Source organism: Chiloscyllium punctatum, chromosome 42 (assembly GCF_047496795.1).
Source record: "Chiloscyllium punctatum isolate Juve2018m chromosome 42, sChiPun1.3, whole genome shotgun sequence".
Classification (NCBI taxonomy): domain Eukaryota; kingdom Metazoa; phylum Chordata; class Chondrichthyes; order Orectolobiformes; family Hemiscylliidae; genus Chiloscyllium; species Chiloscyllium punctatum.
The window spans coordinates 65960306-65981802 of record NC_092780.1 but is presented as its reverse complement, the minus strand read 5'-3'; the positions used below and the strand labels follow the sequence as shown (position 1 = coordinate 65981802).

The 21497-nt window shown below is 41.1% G+C and overlaps 1 protein-coding gene across 1 annotated transcript in view; it reads right to left on the bottom strand.

The window, feature by feature from the left end:
* The window catches only part of limd2 (LIM domain containing 2), a 71427-nt gene that overhangs the window by 11542 nt on the left and 38388 nt on the right, over positions 1 to 21497 (bottom strand). The window contains exon 3 of the mRNA XM_072561045.1: positions 1071 to 1204. Within this exon, the coding sequence (XP_072417146.1) occupies positions 1071 to 1204 (134 nt within the window). The remainder of the gene's footprint in view (positions 1 to 1070; positions 1205 to 21497) is intronic.

The window sequence follows — 21497 nt, the reverse complement described above, 5'->3', positions numbered from 1 at the left end:
GTTTAATGTGGAAAAATGTGAGAAGGACTGTGGAAGGAGCAACATGAATGCAGAGCTCTGGGCTAATGGTAAGAATCTTGATTAGTGTAGATGAGCAGAGAGATCTCGTTGTCTATGTAGATAGGTCCCTGAAAGTTGCCACCCAGGTTGATAGAGTTGTAAGAAGGCATACAGTGTGTTAGCTTTTATTGGTGGAGGGATTGAGTTTTGGAGCCATGAGGTTATGCTGCAGCTGTACAAAATTTCTGGTGTGGCTGCACTTGGAGTATTGTGTACAGTTCTGGTCACCGTATTATAGGAAGAATGTGGAATCTTTGGAAAGGGTTCAAAGGAGATTTACCAGGATGTTGCCTGATATGGAGAGAAGGTCTTATGAGGAAAGGTTGAGGGACTTAAGGCTGTTTTCGGTAGAGAGAAGAAGGTTGAGAGGTGACTTAATTGAGACATATAAGATAATCAGAGGGTTAGATAGGGTGGACAGTGAAAGCCTTTTTCCTCGGATGGTGATGGCTAGCACGAGGGGATGTAGCTTTAAATTGAGGGGTGATAGATATAGGACAGATGTCAGAGGTAGTTTCTTTACTCAGTAGCAGACTCGCCAACTTTAAGGGCATTTAAATGGTCATTGGATAAACATAAGAATGAAAATGGAATAGTGTAGGATACAGAGGCTTCAGGTTGGTTTTACAGGGCGGTGCAACATTGAAAGGCCTATACTGCACTGTAATGTTGTACGTATTTCCATGAATATACACTGTTTATTAAAGCAATTGAAGTTATTCCTGAAATCAGGCAGCAGTGTATTTTATTATGACAGACATCCAAATTCTCAGTATATGCAGACTGCCACCAGAAATTGGTGGATACTGACTAGCATTTAGCAGCTGACGTCACACTCTGTACATCACATGTGACGAAGCCAACTGTAATTCATTTAACTGGGGACAGGCAGTGGCTCAAACCTAGGAGCTTTTTAGTCTGAATGGATCAGCTACATATTGCTTAAAATATCTCTGCTGTCGGAGGAGGTCAATAGCAGAGTTTAGTTAGAATTTAGTTTTATACTTTACCGCAGTTTGGCATTGCAATGTTTGCAGCAAAAACAGCTGGTATGGAAAACCAGTTTATCAGCAACCAGGCGTTCCATGGGGTACACAGTTTTATTGCAAGAAGCACAGAGCTCTTTCGATACAGTCCTTAAAGCCTGGAATAAAAAGCACAGTACACCTTGTTAACCTCTAATGTCTGGTGAAAAATGAAATTCAACAACAATAACAAACAAAGTTTACATTGCTTCAAATTCCCACAAGAAAATAACTGATGATCAACCCTAATTTCCCCCCCCCCTCCAACCTGAGGAACCGAATGGAATGGTTTTTGATAGGATAGCTTGATGATGTCGCAGCAGCAAACCTGCACTCAGTGAGCTTCTCTTGAAAAATCTGAACATTGGATGAAGAAAGCAGATGTACAAACATTCATTTTAGAGGGGAAACTTTCACATTCATCTCTTCAGGAAACAGATACCCATCATTGTCGTTCCTTGAAACATTATAATGAGGAGAGATTGCTGTTCAGTCCATGTTTTGCATATTTTTGTTTAATAAGATGTTAGTTAGCAGAAGGCTTGTGGCTACCAACTGCCTCCTCTTAACCATGGACATGCAGTCACTTTACATGTCCGTCCCTATGAGGATGGTCTTGGTGATCTCCACTTCTTCCTGGAAAGAAGTCTCCAACTATTGCCATAATCCACCACCCACCCTTCTTCACCTGACTGAGCTCATCCTCACTTTGACCTGAAGAAAGTGAAAGGAGTTAAGGGAGAAGTTCTTCAAAGATGTTGCTATGGATACTTGCATGGGCCCCAGTTATGCCTGTCTCTTTGTACGCTACGTGGAACATTCCAATCCTAATCTGAATCCTCCCACGATTTGTTCCCCAGTTCATCAATGACATCACACTGCTTTCCCCTCTGATAGGGAAATGATAGAATTGATCAATTTTTCTTACCATCTTGCTGTCACCTTCACCTGGTCCATCTGACTCCTCCCTTCCCTTCCTCAATATCTCTTTTCATTTTGGGGTTATCAGACTTTTGAACCGACCTCTCAAATGTCAATATTGATCTCTCTGCACCTTCTGTATTTGTAACACTATTCTGTACTCTTCTGCTAACCTCAAGGACCTTTTTATGGTACAATCTGCCTGTACAGCATGCAAAACAACACGTCACTGTATCGCAGTACATGTGAAAAAAATTAATTAAATCAAATTGCACCCTGCTTCCCATAACGACACTATTCCATTCTCCAGGTTTGTCTATCTCTGTTACATCTGTTCTGATTATGCCACCTTCTGCAGCAGGGCCTCAAATGTTCATCATCTTCCTCATCCAAGGATTCCCCATCACCATGGTTGGCAGGGCCTTTAGCTGTGTCCAAACTAATTCCTACGTTTGTCCTTATCTCTTCGCCTCTCTCACAACAACAATTGGGTCTTTTGGCTTTAACCAGTAAAATGCACATCTGAAGGATCATAAGTCACCATTTCTGCCATCTTCACTGGGATGCCGACACTAGACAACACCCTCCCTTTCTTATCAGCATTTTGTAAAGACTATTCCCTCTGGGACATGGTCCACTGCTCCTCCATTCCCAATACACCCTTGACATCTTCCCATGCAATTGCAGAAAGCATAACACCTCCATGTTGAAGTCCTCACTCTTCACTATCCAAGGTTCCAGACATCTTCCACATGAAACCATCATTTACCTGCATTTCATCAATCTAGTCTATTGTATTCGCTCCATACAATGTGGTACCCTCTATATTGGGGCAACAAAATGCAGACTGAAACTTAGTTATATAGCATGGAAAGAGACTCTTCAGTTCAATTAGTCCTTGTTAACCATGTTCTCAAACTAAGAGTTCCACTTGCCAGCATTTGGCCTGTATCCCTCCAAAGCTTTTCCTGTTCATGCACATATTATGTTTTTTTTAAACCTTGTACTGCATCCACCACTTCCCCTGGCAGTTCATTTCACACACTAACCACCTTGTGCAAAAATGTTGCCCCTCGTCCTTTTTAAAACTTTCTCCTCTCACCTTCAAAATATTCCCCCTAGTTTTGAACACTCCCACCTAAGGGAAAAGACACTTGCCATTCACCTTATCTATGCCCCTCTGATTTTATAAATCTCTGTGAAGGTCAGCCTTCAAATTCTTGCACTCCAGTAAAAGTTGTCCCAGCCTATCCAGTTTATTTTTATAACTCAAAACCTCTGTACCCAGCAACATTCTGGACATTTTCTGAACCCTTTCCAATGAAATAATATCCTTCCTACAACACAGCGACCAGAACTGCATACAGACGAGAACAACCTCAGTCAGACAACCAAATCCTATCGTCAAAGGTCAAGCATGGTAATCGCCTTCTTAACCATCCAGTATACCTGTGGAGTAAATTTCAGAGTTTTTTCCAAAAACCTGAAAGACTGCAGCCTGAGTCAGTATCTGTTAGCTATAATCAAACTGGCCCTAAGACTTAGACTTTTCAGAGTCTGTGTCTTTTACAACCGCTCTGAAAAAAACAAGGACAACACAACTTGGTTAAAGGAGCAGCATCATCACAATTTATTAGCAGTGTATGTATATATGGAATTTTGTGCAGATGTCTCAGCATCTGTATTTCAAAAACCTCCATTGTCTTCCAGTTCTTTTCTTATTGGCCAGATTTCTGATGCATACAGGAAAATGGGTAAAATGTATCAACTTCTATATTTCTAAACAAAACTGTAGATGCTGGAGTTCTAAAAAAAACAAAAATTGCTAGAGAACTCCGTTAACATTTGTTCAAAACATGAAAGGTCACCGTACTCTAACATTAACTCCTTTCTTTTCACAGATGCTGCCAGGTGCACTGTGTTTACTCCAGCAATTTGTTCTTGTTTGTTTCAGAACTCCGGCATCTACTGATCTTTGTTTTATGCTAATGAGTTTCTTCCACGCTACAAATTTTCTTGTTTACATAGCCTTTATCTTGGCAAAGAGATTGTTTGATATTCTTTCAGTTTGTCCTGTTAAGAGTGAATGCCACAGGGTGGATGAGCTAACTGCCTGTAGACAGGAAGCCAACAAGGGGGTTGTAAAAAAAGAATGTAGTTGCATGGAGACACAAATTGAAGGGTAACTGACACTGTTCTCCACAGCAAGGAGTGCAAGTTTAGATGACTGTTGGGTTCAGATGTCTGCTCAGGCCTCAAGAGGATCCAGTTGTCGTGGTCCCTTTAGGCATTAACAACCATAAGCAGAACGCACATGGCTGACTCTTAAGTGTGCTTGGAAATTAAAGATGGGCAATAAACGCTGGCCTAGCCAGTGATGCCTACAATCCATGGGAATGAATCTTTGTTTTCGGGAAAAAAGAGTTTCTGCATAGACATTGAGAAACTTGGCACAACATTAAGAAGCAGAACCTCAAAACTCATAACCTTAGCATTATTCCCTAAACCACACGCAAATTAGCATTTAGCAATTCAAATTAGAGAGATGAATATGTGGCCCAAAGACTGGTGTGTGAAAAATGGGTCCCGGTTTGTGGGATATACGCACCAATTCAGCGGAAAGTGGGATCCGTACTGATGGTAGACTAATTAGTAAAATTAGATCACATAGGATTCAGGGAGAGAGTGCCAATTGGATACAAACGTGGCTTGAAGTAGGAGACAGAGGGTGGTGTTTGAGGGTTGTTTTTTGGACAAGAGGCTGGTGACCAGTGGTGTAAAGCAGGGATCGGACTGGGTCCACTTTTGTTTGTAATTTGTTTAAATGTTTTCGATGAGAATTTAGGATGTATGGTTAGCAACTTTGCAGATGACAACAAAGTTGGTGCTTTAATTGACAGTGAAGAAGATGACCTAAGATTGCAAAGGGATCTTGATCAATTGGGCCAACTGGCTGAGGAGTGGCAGATGGATAACTGTGAGGTATTGCACTTTGGTAAAACAAACAAGGGCAGGATTTATACCATTTAATAGTAGGGTCCTGGGTAGCATTATAAACCAGAGACCTAGGGTTTCAGGTACATAGTTCTTTTGAAAGTTACATCACAGGTAGTTTAGACTTTTCAAAGGTGTCTAGTACGCTTGCCACTGAGTACAAGATTTGGGATGGCATGTTGAAGTTGTACAGGCCACTTCTGGAGTATCGTGTACAGCTTTGGTTGCTCTGCTATCAAAAAGATATTAAATTGGAGAAGGTTCATAAAAGATTTACCAGGATGTTGCTGGGAGTGGAGGATTTGAGTTATAATGAGAGGCTGGGACCTTTTTCACTGGAGCGTAGGAGGCTGAAGAGTGACCTATAGAGGCTTACTAAATCTTGAGGGACAGAGATAAGGTGAATGACTAGGGTCTTTTCCGTAGGCTAGGGGAGTTCAAAATTACAGTGCATATTTTTGAGGTGAGAGGAGAAAGATTTAAAGGGACCCAAGGGGCAACTTTTTCCCCCAGAGTGTAGTTCATGTCTTGAATGAACTGCCAGGGAAGTGGTAGATGCAGGTACAGTTACAACATTTAAGATACATCGATAGGTACATGAATGGGAAAGGTTTAGAGTGATATGGAGAAAGTGAGGACTGCAGATGCTGGAGAGTCGACATTTCAAGCATAAGCTCTCCCTCCGGAATGTCGTTCCTGATGAAGAGCTTATGCTCGAAACATTGACTCTCGTGTTCCTTGGATGCTGCCTGACTGGCTGTGCTTTCCAAGCACAACACATTTTGACTTAGAGGGATGTGGATCAAATGATACAAGTGACACTAGTTTAGTTTGGGAAACTTGGTTGACATGAACAACTGAGACCAAAGGGTCTGTTTCCATTCTGTGACTCTATGGGATAGTGTCCATTTGATCAGTGCTGGGTAAAAACAAGGACTGCAGATGCTGGAAACCAGAGTCTAGATTAGGTTTTCCTGCTCCTCGGATGCTGCCTGACCTGCTGTGCTTCTCCAGCACCACTCTAATCTAGACTCTGATCAGTGCTGGGTCAGTATTTTTGCCAACTGCATAACAAGGAAAATAGAGAATACTTTAAACTTTGATAGTGATGAAGGCATTAAATTTGGGAAGATGTGGTAAATCAAAGTGTAGAGCCGAAGCCATAGGAAAAAACAACAGAGGAAGCAATAAACAGACCATGACAAGAAGGGATTGAGAACATATATCTGAGTCAACCAATGGATAAGAGCGGAATTTTTTAAAAAATCCACATAGCATTTGAAACAAAACAAATGACCTGAAAGTGCAAATATAAATAAGTAGATCCTTGTGGCCATTAGAGACATAGCTGTAGGCTGACAGGATTTGGATCTGAATCTTGAAGTGTACAGTACATTTAGAAAGGGCAGAAGGCTTGGAAATGTTGGAGTGGTGGCCCTGCTAGTTAATTAGCACAATAGAGGGATAACCTAAGTTCAGGAACACAGGATCTTGAAATAGTCTGTGTAGTGATGGAAAATGATAAAAACAAGAAGTCATTTGTTGAGGTCTTGTCCTGGCTCCCTAATAGTAAGCACATGATAGAATTGAGCATAAAGAAATATGGAAAACTTGTCAGAAAGGTACAACAATAATAATGATGATAACCTGTATATAGACTGGAAACGTCAGATGGAAAAAGGTAGCCTTGATCTGCTCCACCTGTCCATCTTCCTTCCCTTCTATCCGCTGCACCCTCCCCACTGACCTATCACAATCACCTCCCACCTATCGCCATCCCATCTAGCTTTCCCTCAGCCCCAACTCCCGTTTCATCTCTCAGCCCTCTTCTCTTTCTCCACCCCCCCCCCCCCCAACTCCTGGTGAAGGACTTATGCCCAGAATGTCCATTCTCCTGCTCACTGAATGTTGCCTGACCTGCTGTGCTTTTTCTAGCACCACACGTTTCAACTCTAACAGGAAGTAGGAGGTTGGTATAATTGGGTCCTTTTCAGGTTGGCAGGATGTAATGAGCAGTGTGCCTCCGGGATCAGATTACAGTTTCAATGAATGACTTGGTTGACGGGATGGAAAATATCATAGCTAATTTTGCTGATAATACAAAAATAGGAAAGAGATTAGGTTGTGAAGAGGGCATAATGATGTGAGATAGGGATTTAGACAGCTTAAGGAGACAAAAGATGTAGCAAATGGAGTAATGTGAAAAAAAAACAAAACTGTCCCTTTGGCAGGAACAACTTTTTTAAAAACCTACGTGGAGAGAGGTTAGAGTTCTGAGATTAGAAGGGATCTTGCCATTCTAGTACAAGAATCATCAAAAGTTAGAATGCAGATACAGCATGTAATTCAGAAAGCTAATAAATTGTTATAATTTTATCACAAGGGGAATTGAATACAAAAGTAAAGAGATCATGCTCCAATTATACAAGACTCAAGCAGCACTCTCTTGAATTTTCTTTCTGGCTGCACAAGCCTCAAGATCCATGTCCAGCAGCACTTTCCAGAATCAGATGTCAATGATGTGATTGACATACCAAAGCTGACTGCAGTACATAGAACCTTGGAGTGGCTGCATGTGCAGTTTAAAGGGAATAAAATTTACAAGGATGTTGCCAGGGTTGGAGGATTTGAGCTATAGGGAGAGGCTGAACAGGCTGGGGCTGTTTAACCTGGAGTGTTGGAGGCTTAGGGGTGACCTTTTAGAGGTTTACAAAATTATGAAGGGCATGGATAGGATAAATAGGCAAAGTCTTTTCCCTGGGGTGGGGGAGTCCAGAACCAGAGGGCATAGGTTTAGGGTGAAAGGGAAAAGATATAAAAGAGAACTAAGGGGCAATTTTTTCACACAGGGTGGCACGGGTATGGAATGAGGAAGTGGTGGAGGCTAGTACAATTGCATCATTTAAAAGGCATCTGGATGGGTATATGAATAGGAAGGGTTTGGAGGGATATGGGCCGGGTACTGGCAGGTGAGGCTAGATTGGGTTGGGATATCTGGTCAGCATGGACGGGTTGGACTGAAGGGTCTGTTTCCATGCTGTACATCTCTAGGACTCTGGAGTAATACGAACAATACTGGTCACCTTATTTAAGAAAGGATGTAAATACTTTGGAAGCAGGTCAGAAGTTTTACCATACTAATTCCTGGAAAAGGGGAGTTATCTTAGGGGGAAAGGTTAAACAGAACTGACTTATCTTCACGGAAGTTGAGAAGAGTAAGAGGTCTTTTTTGTAGTTATTCATGGGATATGGGTATCACTGGCTGGATCAGCATTTGTGGCCCAAAACCTAATTACCCAGAGGGCAGTTAAGAGTCAACCACATTGCAGTGGGCCTGGAGTCACATGTAGGCAAACCTCATAAGGATGACCATTCCTTCCATAAAGGACATTAGTGAACAAGATAGGTTTTTCCTGATAATTGTCAACAGTTTCATGGTCAACATTAGACTCTTAATTCCAGATTTTTATTGAATTCAAATTCCACCACTTGCTCGGTTCGAACCTCAACATTCCCTGGGTCTCTGGTTTAACAAACCAGTGATGATACCACTACAGCATCTCCTCCCCACATTTATTGGAACATATAAGATCCCAAGGGATCATCAAAGGGTAGATGTGGAAATGTGTCGTCTTATGGGAAAATCTAGACTAGAGGTTATGATTGAAAGTCAAGGTTGCCTATTTAATAAAAAGATGAAGCAAAAGTCTGAGGGTCGTGAGTTATAGAATCATACATTGAGATGTGCAGCATGGATACAGACACTTCGGTCCAACCTGTTCATGCCAACCAGATAGCCCAACCCAATCTAGTCCCATCTGCCAGCACCCGGCCCATATCCCTCCAAACCCTTCCTATTCATATACCCATCCAGATGCCTTTTAAATGTTGCAATTGTACCAGCCTCCACCACTTCCTCTGGCAGCTCATTCCATACATGTACCACCCTCTGTGTGAAAAAATTGCCCCGTAGGTCTGTCCTATCTATGCCCCTCATAATTTTGTAAACCTTTAAGTTCACCCTTCAGCCTCAGACGCTCCAGGGTAAATAGCCCCAGCCTATTCAGCCTCTCCTAATAGCTCAAATCCTCCAACCCTGGCAACATCCTTGTAAATCGTTTCTGAACCCTTTCAAGTTTCACAACATCTTTCCAATAGGAAGGAGACCAGAATTGCATGCAAGATTCCAACAATAGCCTAACCAATGTCCTGTACAGCCACAACATGACCTCCCAACATCTGTACTCTGACCAATAAAGGAAAGCATAGCAAATGCCGCCTTCACTATCCTATCCACCTGTGACTCCACTTTCAAGGTGCTGTGAACCTGCACTCCAAGGTCTCTTTGTTCAGTAACACTCCCTCAGACCTTACCATTAAGTGTATAAGTCCTGCTAAGATTTACTTTCCCAAAATGCAGCACCTCAATATCATCTGAGTTAAACTTCATCTGCCACGTTTCAACCCAGTGGCCAATCTGATCAAGATCCTGTTGTAATCTGAAGGAACCTTCTTCACTGTCCACTACATCTCCAATTTTGGTGTCATCTGCGAACTTACTAACTGTACCTCTTATGCTCGCATCCAAATCATTTATGTAAATGACAAAAGTAGTGGACCCAGCACCGATCCTTGTGGCACTCCACTGGTCACAGGCCTCCAGTCTGAAAACAACCCTCCACCACCCTCTGTCTTCTACCTTTGAGCCAGTTCTGTAGCCAAATGACTAGTTCTTTCTGTATTCTGTGAGATCTAACCTTGCTAACCAGTCTCCCATGGGGAACCTTGTCGAAGTCCATATAGATTATGTCTACTGCTCTGCTCTGCCCTCATCAATCCTCTTTGTTACTTCTTCAAAAAACTCAAGTTTGTGAGACATGATTTCCTATGTCTTTGGAACTCTCTTCCTGAAAAGCAATGGAAGCAGAATCCTTGAATATTTTCAAGTCAGAGGTGGCTGGAATGTTTTCAGCAAGGGGGTGAAAGGTTATCAAAGATTGGTGGGAAAAATGATTGAGATTACAGTCAGATCAGCCATGATCTCATTGTAAGGTGGAATAGGTGATGAATGAGCTACCCCTGGTCCTTGTTAGTATGATCTTAAACTTTTGATTTTGCTTGATCTATTTGTTGTAGGACCTCTGTCTCAGCAATTGCACATTTGTTTCATGTTTTCATAGTTGCATGTTTTTATCCCAATTTGTATCTGAGATGCATATCTTAACTTCCAGATTATGTTCTAATTATTTATTGTGTGTGTAATTGAATAACTGAGGTAACAAAACTCTCTTGGTTCTCTCGTTTTGAAACATGTCCGATTGTCTCTCTTCTAGTCTGATGCTTGATATTCACTCCCAATATAGACTGTGGATAAATATCTCATTTTTCTTGTCAATGTCATATTTCAGCAACTTGTCTATTAAATTTTGGTGTCAGACACAATTAAATACCTTTTCATTGTTGATTAAGCACTTGTAAATATTCTTGATTATTTCGAGATATTTCTCAAAAATTGTTCTCATTCCTTTTCTTTCTCCAGGTCTAATTCCAGACTGTTCACCAATTTCTGCTGTAAATGTATCATTTCTTTCCATTTTTTTCCCCAAGATCACTTTAACAAGAAGCCTCATTATTATGAATTTTTCTAAGATTATTGCAGACCCATTGTTTTAGGTTTCTCGGTGCCTTACTGAATAATGAATGTCTTTAGTTGTTTGGAATTGACTCCTTTGGTATGTATTTGATCACAATTCTATATATGTTTTTCCAAGAGCTTTTAGATATTATGTTGATACTTCACCTATGCGTAGAGGCTTTTCTGCACTCATCATTTGCAAAGTATGTGTCTTATAATATAAAATTTGGTCTGTCATTTCCTTTTTAAGGACCTCTCTGTTTGGAACACTGTACAATTCATTTATATATTCTGTCCGTCTTACTGCCATTACATCCTTTTCAAACAATATTTTACCATCTTTGTATCTTATGCACCCATTATCTGTCATCATCCCTTCAATGTGGCAAACATTTCAATTTTTGGTGCATAGTTCTCATTTGGTGATTCCTTTTCAGCTCCAGTACTTCATCAGTTCTGTCATAGGTTTGTTTCTTTACTTTCCCCTTTTGTATCATCATTGTTTGTTTGCATCTGGTCTGTCATCCGCTTTTTTGATAAAATAAACTCTTTTCTGTGTTGACAATATTTCCATCAGATTCCTGATGAAGGGCTTTTGCCATAAACGTCGATTTTCCTGCTCCTCGGATGCTGCCTGACCTGCCGTGCTTTTCCAGCACCACGCTAATCTAGACCCCAATATTTCCATCACCGCATAGTGGACTTTATTGTTGTCTGTTTGCTTCGTATTTCTTGTTCTGTGAATTCTGTTTGTTCTGTTTTCACAATGCTAAGATGTTTTTACTTTTAAGAGTGAATTCTAACAAATTTGTAAAAAGCATCACAAAAGAAACAAGAGTCTGTCCACCACTAGAGGACAAACTTCCAGCATTTTACCCTACCAAGGAATTTGATACTGCATTTCATCTGATGAGGGCAGCATTGGTTTGAAACGATTTCCTCGCATGGTACCAGTGTCAAAGCATTTTAGTTATGTTGAGAAATTGAAGAAACTGGGCTTGTTTTTCCTTTTTAGAGCAGAGAAGGTTAAGAGGAGATTTGATTGGTTTGACCCAGTAAAGAAGGAGACAGTGTCTCTCGAGTCAGAAGGGTCAGTAACCAGAGGGCACAAATTTAAGGAGATTGGCAAAATAACATTTTCTATTACACTGTGAATTTCTGTGCACTGACTGAAAGGGTGACAGTACCAGATTCAGTAGCACCTTTTAAAAGGGCTTGGATAAATGCTGGAGGAGGTAAAAGCAGGAAAATAGGACTAGTTGATAGCTCTAACAAACAGCCTACACAGACAATGAGCTGAATTACTATTCTATGTTGTATTATTCTATTATATTGAGTAGTTCGGTTTCACAATGATGCTGTGGGTATGATCCAAATGTAAACTAAATCTGGAATTCAACCTGAGCAAAGCAGAAAGTCCTTAAATAAGAATGTCTAAGCTCTGATTAGTTCTGTCAATTTGGACTCTGAAGGCCTACAAACATCAATGTCAATATCAAGATGCAAGTGCTTTTCACCAAAACTAATTCAGTTGCGAAACTGAGTCATTGAGCCATACACTGGGAAAAGTCTTGGGGAAATCCTCCTGTCATTTTGTCATAAATCTTGATTGTACACTGGATACTCTATTTCCAGCTGTTTGATAACTATTGTTACTATGGATGGCTGGGACATCATCCCCACCGTCCCCCAATCTTTTTGTATAATCTTTATGGTGTGGAAAGAGCCCATTTGGTTCATCAAGTCCAGACTGACCCTCCGAAGAGCATCCCACCCAGACCTGGACCCCTAGTGTCTCCAGTAACCCCATACTTACCATAGCTAATCCACCAAGCCTACACTTCCTCAGACAATTTCAGTAAGACCAATGCACTCCTTATTTAAGGATGTGGATTTCGCTGGCAGGGCCTGTATTTATCACCGATCTCTAGTTGGACTAATACCCAATGATTAGGTTGGAATAGCACAGGCTGATCAGTCTGTACTGTTGTTTTTGTCAATATGAGCCCCCTTGATTAATTCAGTTCTCTTGCTGAGACCTTAAATGTTTCTCATTGTCAAGCGGCCATCTCCTTTAGTAACAATTTGTGGCTGAGAATTCCACATTGTGCCCACATTCCATGTGAATACATCTTTTCTAATCTTTATCACAACTGTCTTTCCTGTCATTATTGTCTTGCTCCAAGTAGAAATATCCATTTTGACATCTCTAGCTGCTCCCCCGAACAAATGAAAAACTCAACAAAAAAGTTTTTCTCCCTATTTTTGCACCTTGTTTGCTTATTATTTAATTGGATGTAAATGTCACTGGTAAGGTCAGCAATTGTTACCTACCCTAGAAGTGAGTGGCTTGCTTGGGCAGTTGCTAGACCATTTCAGAGGGCAGTTAAGAGTCAGCCACATTTTTTTTTATATAGGTCAGGAATCATACATAGACCAGATCAAATAAGGATGGAGGATTTCCTTCCATTTGTGAACCTGTTCTGATGATGAGTCACTGGATTCAAAGTGTTAACTCTGCTTTCTCTGCACAGATGCTGCCAGACCTGCTGTATTTCTCCAGCACTTAGTCTGTAACTTTACCTCTGTTTTTCTCTCCACAGGTGTTGTCAAACCTGCTGAGTTTCACCAGCAATCTCTGGTTTTGTTGCAGATCTCCAGCATCTGCAGTTCTTTGTTTCACTTCAGTGAATCAGGTAGGTTTTTAGATCAGTCAATTATAGTTTAACCAAGACTGGTTTTCAATTCCACATTAATTAAATTCACCTTCCACCAGATGCTGTGGTGGAAATTTATTGAATCCATGTCTCTAGCATATTGGTCTTTGATTCCGGGCCAGTCATTTTACAAAACCACCTCTGTTTTTTTCTCTATTCATGACCAGTGGAGATGAAGTTAGAATTACTGAGGTGATGCCACTGGCATCTCTGTGCAGAGGGAAACAGGCCTATGTTTCCTGCTTTGAATATACTGTTTCCAATCTAAACTTCTTTTGTAATAGCACTTTCCTAATGCCCAATATCAGACTAACTGATGTGTAGTTTCCTGGTTTCTTTCTCCTGTCTGTCTTGGATAGTTCCCTAAGGTGGTCTGTTAGGAGCTGGACTTGGGTGTTGAGTGGAAGTTTATGGTTCCCCTGGGCTGAGTTTTCCAACTGAGCATTTATAATGCACGAATAGCTGGAAGCAGACTACCTATCTGTCCTAATATCCAAGAGAGAGATATTGGGAGGAGATGTTATCACATATCTTTGGAGCAGGTGGGACACTACCACTGCACTACATCGAATCCTCACATGATACAATTTGCTCACTATAAGAAGTGACCAGTATGTGGTGAGCAAGGCATAAAGCCTTTTACTGCATTGCCAGTGACTGATTTGTTGTGAGCACTGATGGTGAAAGTAGTGATAACTCTCCGTTCCATTTAAAAAATAAACAACAGTTGCCTCAGTGTGCTGAGTATCTGCAACATAACACAATTAATCAGTCACTAGTCACAAGAGACTATTTAACAGGCTGTGTCTTATCTCCTCAATTGCTATGTTATACATACAACATGCAGAATATTCCAGTGTTGTACAAGCCCATCAAAATTTTCTATTTCCTCACCTTCCCTTTTTTTTTTGAACACATGCAGCAACATTGGCTGAAACAGTCACTGAGTGGTCACCAACTCCCCTCAATGACAGCTTGAACTATCCAGCAGCCTCTTAATGAATGTCTGCTCCTCATCTCATGACTAGCAGGAGGCATTTCCCTCGATATTATTTGCCTTTTCATTTTCCCTCAGGAATTTTCTGCATTTTCAGAGTCATTGTTTCTTCTATTAATGGTGTCAGGACTAACTGAAATATTTGATTCTCATTTATGATCCAGCAACCCCAGCCTGCAGTTCCAGTGTGCTCGGTGTAACGATGTTATAAGACTATTTCCTCATTAATTTCCTTGACATTTGGAACTTGTATTGCACCACTCTGGACTCCCTGGCTTGCATTTCTTCACCATACACAAAACGTTTACCTTCTAACTCTCACATATCCTAATAGCCTATAGCTTCAGTGGATATGTACAGTTAATAAAGTCTTGAAAATCTTAATTTAGTTTAGAATGCAAGAATCAGCCATTCAGCCCCTCTAGCCTGTTCCACCATTGAATGATCATGATGGATCTAACTGAACATCATTTTCCTTTGGTATCCCTTGATAACTTGAGTAGTTGTATTAAAATATAATTGTATCCTAATGGTCATGGTGAAGATGGGGATATGCCAGGCTATCAAGGCAAGGGTCTTGGTTCAGTGATGCCAGGAGTAGTATCCTGGCATACCTAGAAATGAGATTCTAACTTGCCGAACAGAGGACTATATACTTACTAAACTGTGAAAGCAGCATGATTATAGGCATAGCTAAGCAACCCCACAGCCGTGAGTCAGATAAAAGGTTTGCAATCTTGCCACTGCAGTCGTGAAAAGTGGATAAACAGTGGAACAGGCTTCACAATATCCCCAGGCTCCGTGATCTGGGAGCTCAGCAGTGCCAAAAAAAATGGAAGTATTTGCAACAATGTTCAGACAAAAGTGCTAAGTGGATGATCCATCCTGGCCTTGTCCTCAAGTCCCCAGCACCACAGAAGCCTGTCCACAGCCAGTCTGATTGTGTGATATTTAAAAAATGGTTGAAGACACTGGCTCGAGGTGTTGACAACACCCTGATAGTATTACTGTGCTTCAGCATTAGCAATTCCCTGTTCCAGTACAGCTACAATACTGGTATTTACCTGACAATGAGGAGAATTTCCCAAGTACATCCTGTCCACAAGAAGCTGAGCCAATCAAATCCTGTCCTATCTGCCTACTATCATGCTCTCAACCAACAGCAAATTTTTAAGGTGTTGTGGCATTTATGCTCGATATAACCTTTTCATAAAATCATGTTGACTCTGATCATAGAATCATTCTTCTTAAAAACATTATTAAGAGTTCTTTTGTAATAGCACTTTCCTAATGACCAATATCAGACTAACTGACGTATTGTTTCCTGGTTTCCCTCTCCTGTCTGTCTTGGAAAGCAGTGTTGCATTTTAGAAAATCATAATCAACCGAGTCAATATTTCTGCAGTTATCATTTATAGAGCCCAAGAATAAGTCACCAGGTTCCTCATGAAGGGCTTAAGCTTGAAATGTTGATTCTCTTCCTCAGATGCTGTTAACCTGCTGTGCTTTTCTGGCACCACACACTCGACTCAGGCTCCAGGATTTGTCAGATTGTAATTTCTTAAAATTCCCCAATACTTTTTCTCTGATATTAATTACAGTATGGTTCTCACTGTTGTTAGCTCATTGGTTACCCACTATTTCTGGTAAATAACTTGTGCCTTCTGCAGTGAAGATAAACAAAAAATATTTGCTCAATATCTCTGCCATTTCCTCATTCTCCTGGCTGTATGTGAAAACATTTGCTTTTGCTACTTATTATATGCTGGATTCCCTTATCTACCTGATTTTTTTTAAATTCATTTATGTAATGTAGAAGTCACTGGCTGGGCCAGCATTTATTGCTTATCTTAAATGTGACCACTGACTAAGTCTAAAGTTCTGCTCAACTCGAGGGGAGTGACTGTTTCCTGGAACAGTGTCCAGGCAACTCTCCCTCCTTAATGCCTCAATATCTGCAACTCAGGCTCCAATTCAACAACTCTGAGCCAAATTTGTTCAAGTCGCAGATACTTGCCACTGATATTGTTGTCTGGAATCACAATGTTTCTACAAACTCCCATAATCAGCTACAGCTCACCCCCTACGTTGCCATATCTGTCTATCCTTACAGATTTGTTAGTTTCGTTAATTAATTATTAGTAATATAATAGCAAGTTACAGTTTCTGAGCTTAGAGATTTAAAAAAAACTCAACAGCCTGTGGGGGTAAAGGCAGTAGTACTGCAGTCCTCCATCTGCACTGAACTGCCATTTAGCAAAACATTTTAACTTTAGCATTCAGTTTATGAAGTGCTCTGTGGGTACACACAAACAGAGAAGAAAGTACCAGTTAGATATGGCCAGAGAGGAGCATTCATCCCTAGCTGGAGGAGTGATTAGTGGGCAGGATGTCCCAGGAGCTGCAAGTGGAAGACGATGTCTCTGGCTGGGTAAAGACAAAGGGCAGAGACTTGTAACGGATGCAGATATGTAAGTTTTGCCAAGCTTCTAGAAATAGCAAAAACATCTTCACTTTCTACTTCCTGTTCTTTTCATGTTCTACAGAAAATTTGGCATTTGCCTTCAGATGAAGTTGATGACAAGTTTCTGTGTTGTAGCTGTGACTATATTCTGAGAACACTTTGTGCTGTTAGCAACAATCTTCCAAGACTTCTAAGAAGTCAAATAAGAGTCCCAGACAGTTTTGAAGGTAGGAGGAGGAGGATTTAGGTATGGGTAACTTAAAAAGTATAGGTTAACAGGAAACAGTGCAGATTGGCAGTTATTCAAAGATTACTTGAAGAAAGGAGCAAAAACAAATGGGGAGGGAGGAGAAAAGTGAATGCAGCTGGAAAGAAGCAATAGCCTCATTTTAGTCAAATAATTTAGGGTCTTTTCTGTTTTCAGAAAAACCTGCAACAGCATTAGCTGACCCAAAACGCAGTGGGGAAATTACAAAACCTAAACAAAAGCTCAAATTTACTGGAATTGAGCACTTAAAGGGTTAGATTTTGAGAACAGTTGCAAAACTTGAGGTAAAAACAATGACTGCAGATGCTGGAAACCAGATTCAGGATGAGTGGTGCTGGAAGAGCACAGCAGTTCAGGCAGCATCCAAGGAGCAGCGAAATCGACGTTTCAGGCAAAAGCCCTTCATCAGGAATAAAGGCAGAGAGCCAGAAGCGTGGATAGATAAGCTAGAGGGGAGTGGGGAGAAAGTAGCATAGAGTACAATAGGTGATAGATTAGATTACATTACAGTGTGGAAACAGGCCCTTCGGCCCAACAAGTCCACACTGACCCGCTGAAGCGCAACCCACCTATACCCCTTACCTAACACTAGGGGCAATTTAGCATGGCCAATTCACCTGGCCTGCACATCTTTGGACTGTGGGAGGAAACCGGAGCATGTGAGGCAGCAATGCTAACCACCGTGCCGCCCACTAATAGGTGAGTTTAGATGGCTGATGGGCGATCTAATCTGGCCATTTGTAAAATGAGAACAGGATTTGATAGCTCAGCTGCAGGAAACAACCTTCACCACGGCAGGAATCCAGAACAAGGGGACCAAACCTTCTTATTGCAATTAGGCCTAGTTAGCTGTAAAGTTAGAAAGAATATTTGGAGAAAGAATAAAATAAATCTGAATCATTTTTGTTGGGTATGCATATCAAAGGATATGGAGCAATAGAGTCAAGATGCAGACTGGCTATGATTTATAACAGACTTACAGGTCCTGAAAGGCTGCATAGCCTAACACTGTTCGTGATAGAAGTACATATTGTTTTGACCTTTATAAAGCTTCAAAAATAAATTAATATACTTGCAATCCTTTCCCACGCTGGAGGAAGAAATGGCTGGCAAAAATTAAGTGAAAGCAGAGATCTTGGAGGTTTCAAATAATTGAAAGTAGCAGCTTATCTCTGTTGGCACTACTCTGGCCCGAGTCATATTGTTGAAGCACCACCACAGACATAATCTGCAGTACTGAGGGAGATCTGCATTTTTTAGAGATTCAATGTTTTGCAAACATAAGAGTTAGAAGCAGGAATACGCCACTTGGCCCTTGAGTTTGCTGTGGCATTCAATAAGATGGTGGCTGATCTGATTATAACCTCAATTCAACATTCCTAAGTAGCTCTGAAGATCTTTCACCATTTGCTTACCAAGAATTTATCTATCTCTGCCTGAAAAATATGCAAAGACTCTGCAGCCACTGCTTTCTAGAAAACAACAACAAGGACTCGTGACTCAGAGAAAAAAAAATCTCCTTAACTGGGCAACTACTTATTTTGAGACAGTGACTCCCACAAAAGGAAATATCCTTTTCACACGCACCCTGCAAGACCCCTCAGGATTATTAACAATTGATTAAAAATAGCTTCTAACCCTTTTATGACAGATGTTAAGTGAACTGGCCTGTAGCTTCCTGTTTTCTGACTCCCGATTGCTATTTTCCAGCCTGATCCTCCTCCAAATTTAGAATATTTTGAAAAAGTTAAACAAAAACAGCAACTATCCCAAGGGCCATTTCTTTAAAAATCCTAGGATGAGTCCATGGACCTAGGACTATGCATGGACTCCTAGGACCCATGGACTCCCCGGCTCATAGCTATAAGAGTTGTTCATTTCCTCTTCCCTGGTGATTTTAATTTTCCTGAGGTCCTCCCTCCTTTCCAATTCCCAATTCACAGCTATCCTTTGTTTGATAACAAAATGCTGTCCTGTCACCTCGTTGGGAAAATGAGGCAGACCCATCAAATTATTGAAAAGAGCCACAACAAATTCTCCCTGATTAACATTCAACCCTGCACAAAAACAGTCAAGCTTGATTATATACCTCGATGCTATAGTGTCTTTATTCTTTCATGAGATGTGGGTATCAGAGATCTACAGTACAGAACAAGGCTCTTTAGACCATTGTGTCAAAAACAAACATTATTCTAATCCTACTTTCCAGCACTTTGCCCATAGTCTTTGTATGCCTTGGCTTGTAAACATTTCTTAAATGTTATGAGGGTTTTTGCCTCTCCCACCCTGACAGGCAGTGAGTTTCAGATTCCCACCACCCTCTGGAAAAAGAGTTTTTCCTCCTATTCCCCCCTGAACCTTCTGTCCCTGACCTTAAATCTATGCTCTTGGTCATTGATCCCTTCATCAAGAGGAAATGTCTCTCCTGTCTACCCTATCTATGCCCATCATAATTTCATACATCTCAATCATGTCCTTTGTCAATCCCCTCTGCTCTCAGGAAACAAAGCCAATCTGTAAAATCTCTCTTCATTATTAGAACTCTCCAGCTTAGGCAACATCCTGGTAGATCTCCTCTGTACCCACTCCAGTGCAATCACAACCTCCCTCCAATGTGGATTCTAGAACTGTACACAATACTTCAGCTGTAGCCCAATCAATGTTTTATACAGTTCCAGCATAATCTCTCTGCTGTGTGCCTTGATTAATCAAGGCAACTATCCCAGATGTCTTTTGAACCACTTATCTACCTGCTCTGATACATGCACATCAAGGCCCCTCTGACTGCCCGTGCTTCCCAGTTTCCTGGTGTTCATGTATTACCTTGCCTTGTTTGTCCTGCCCAAGTACATCACCTCATGTTGTCCTCTGTAACAATGTACCATCTATAAACTTACTGATCAATGCTCCTACATTTAAGTCTAAATCATTTATATAAACCACAAACAGCAAGAACCCCAACACTGACTCCTTTGGTACCTCACTGGACACAGGCTTCCAATTGGAAAAACACCCATCAACCACCATCCTTTGCCAGTCCGCCAATTGTGATCAAACTTTCCAAGTTTCCTTGGATCCCATGGGCTCTTACCTTAGCTATCAGTCTGTCATGCGGGATCTAATCAAAAGCCTTGCTAAAATCCAAGTAGGCTACAAAAGCATTATTTTCATCTCCGCATCAGTCCGTCACTTCAAAACATTCTGTCAAGTTGGTCAGACATGATCTACCCTTAACAAAACCATGACCACTCTGCATTGCAAATCAGCTGTTCAGCCAACTGAAGTAACTGACCCTGCTGTCACATCTCTTTTCAATGTGGAGGTGCCGATGTTGGACTCGGGTGATCAAAGTTAAAAGTCACACAATCCTAGGTTATAGTCCAACAGCCTTATTTTAAATCACAGGCTTTCGGAGCGCTGTTCCTTCGGGTGGTGAGGTGCAGGGAAGCACATATATAAATTTTGTGCATGTGCTTTTCCCTCCACTTCACCTGACAAAGGTGCAGTGCTTCAAAAGCCTGTGAGACTTTGACACCTCTCTTTACCCTTGAATTGTACGGCTTTCTAAGCCATTTCAGAGGGCAATTAAAAGACAATCCCATTGCTGTGGATTTCAAGTCACATGTTGGTCAGGCTAGCTTAGGATAGCAGATTTCCTGTCTTAAAGGGAATGAGTAAACCAGATAGCTTTTAACAACAATTGATGCCAGTTTCACTGCCACCATTACTGAGCTGCACTTTATATCCAGAATTATTCATTGAATTCTAAATATCACTAGCTTCTGAGGTTTGTTTTGAAACTATAGAAATGTAGAAAATAGTTGCAGGAGTAGGCCATTTGGCCCTTCGAGCCTGCCCCACCATTCAATATGATCATGGCTGATCATGCAATCTCAGTATCCCATTCCCGTCCTTTCCCCATACCCCTTAATCCATTTAGCTGCAAGGGTCATGTCCAGCTCCCACCTGAATCTAACTAATAACTGGCCTAACAACTTCCTGTGGGAGAGAGTTCCACAGGTTCACCACTCTGAGTGAAGAAATTCTTCCTCATCTCAGTGCTGAATGGTTTATCCCTCATTCTTAGACTGTGTAGTTCCAGGCTTCCCACATCTAGCCTGTCCAGTCCCGTCAGGGTTTTATACGTATCTATGGGATTTCAACCCCCCCTCCCCATTCTTCCAAATTAAAGTGACTACCAAGCCCAGTCAATCAAGTCTTTCTTCATACGTTAGTCATGTTTGCAACCATGTTCTACAGCACTAGCCCAGGCCTCTGGATTACTAATCTTAGTACCATTTCCACTTTACCACCATCTCCCCATATGATGTCTTCACTAAGTTCAACTTGGCTGCATCAGCTTCAGAATTTTGCTTCATTGATCTTAGACCATAAGAAATAGGAATTGGAGCAGAT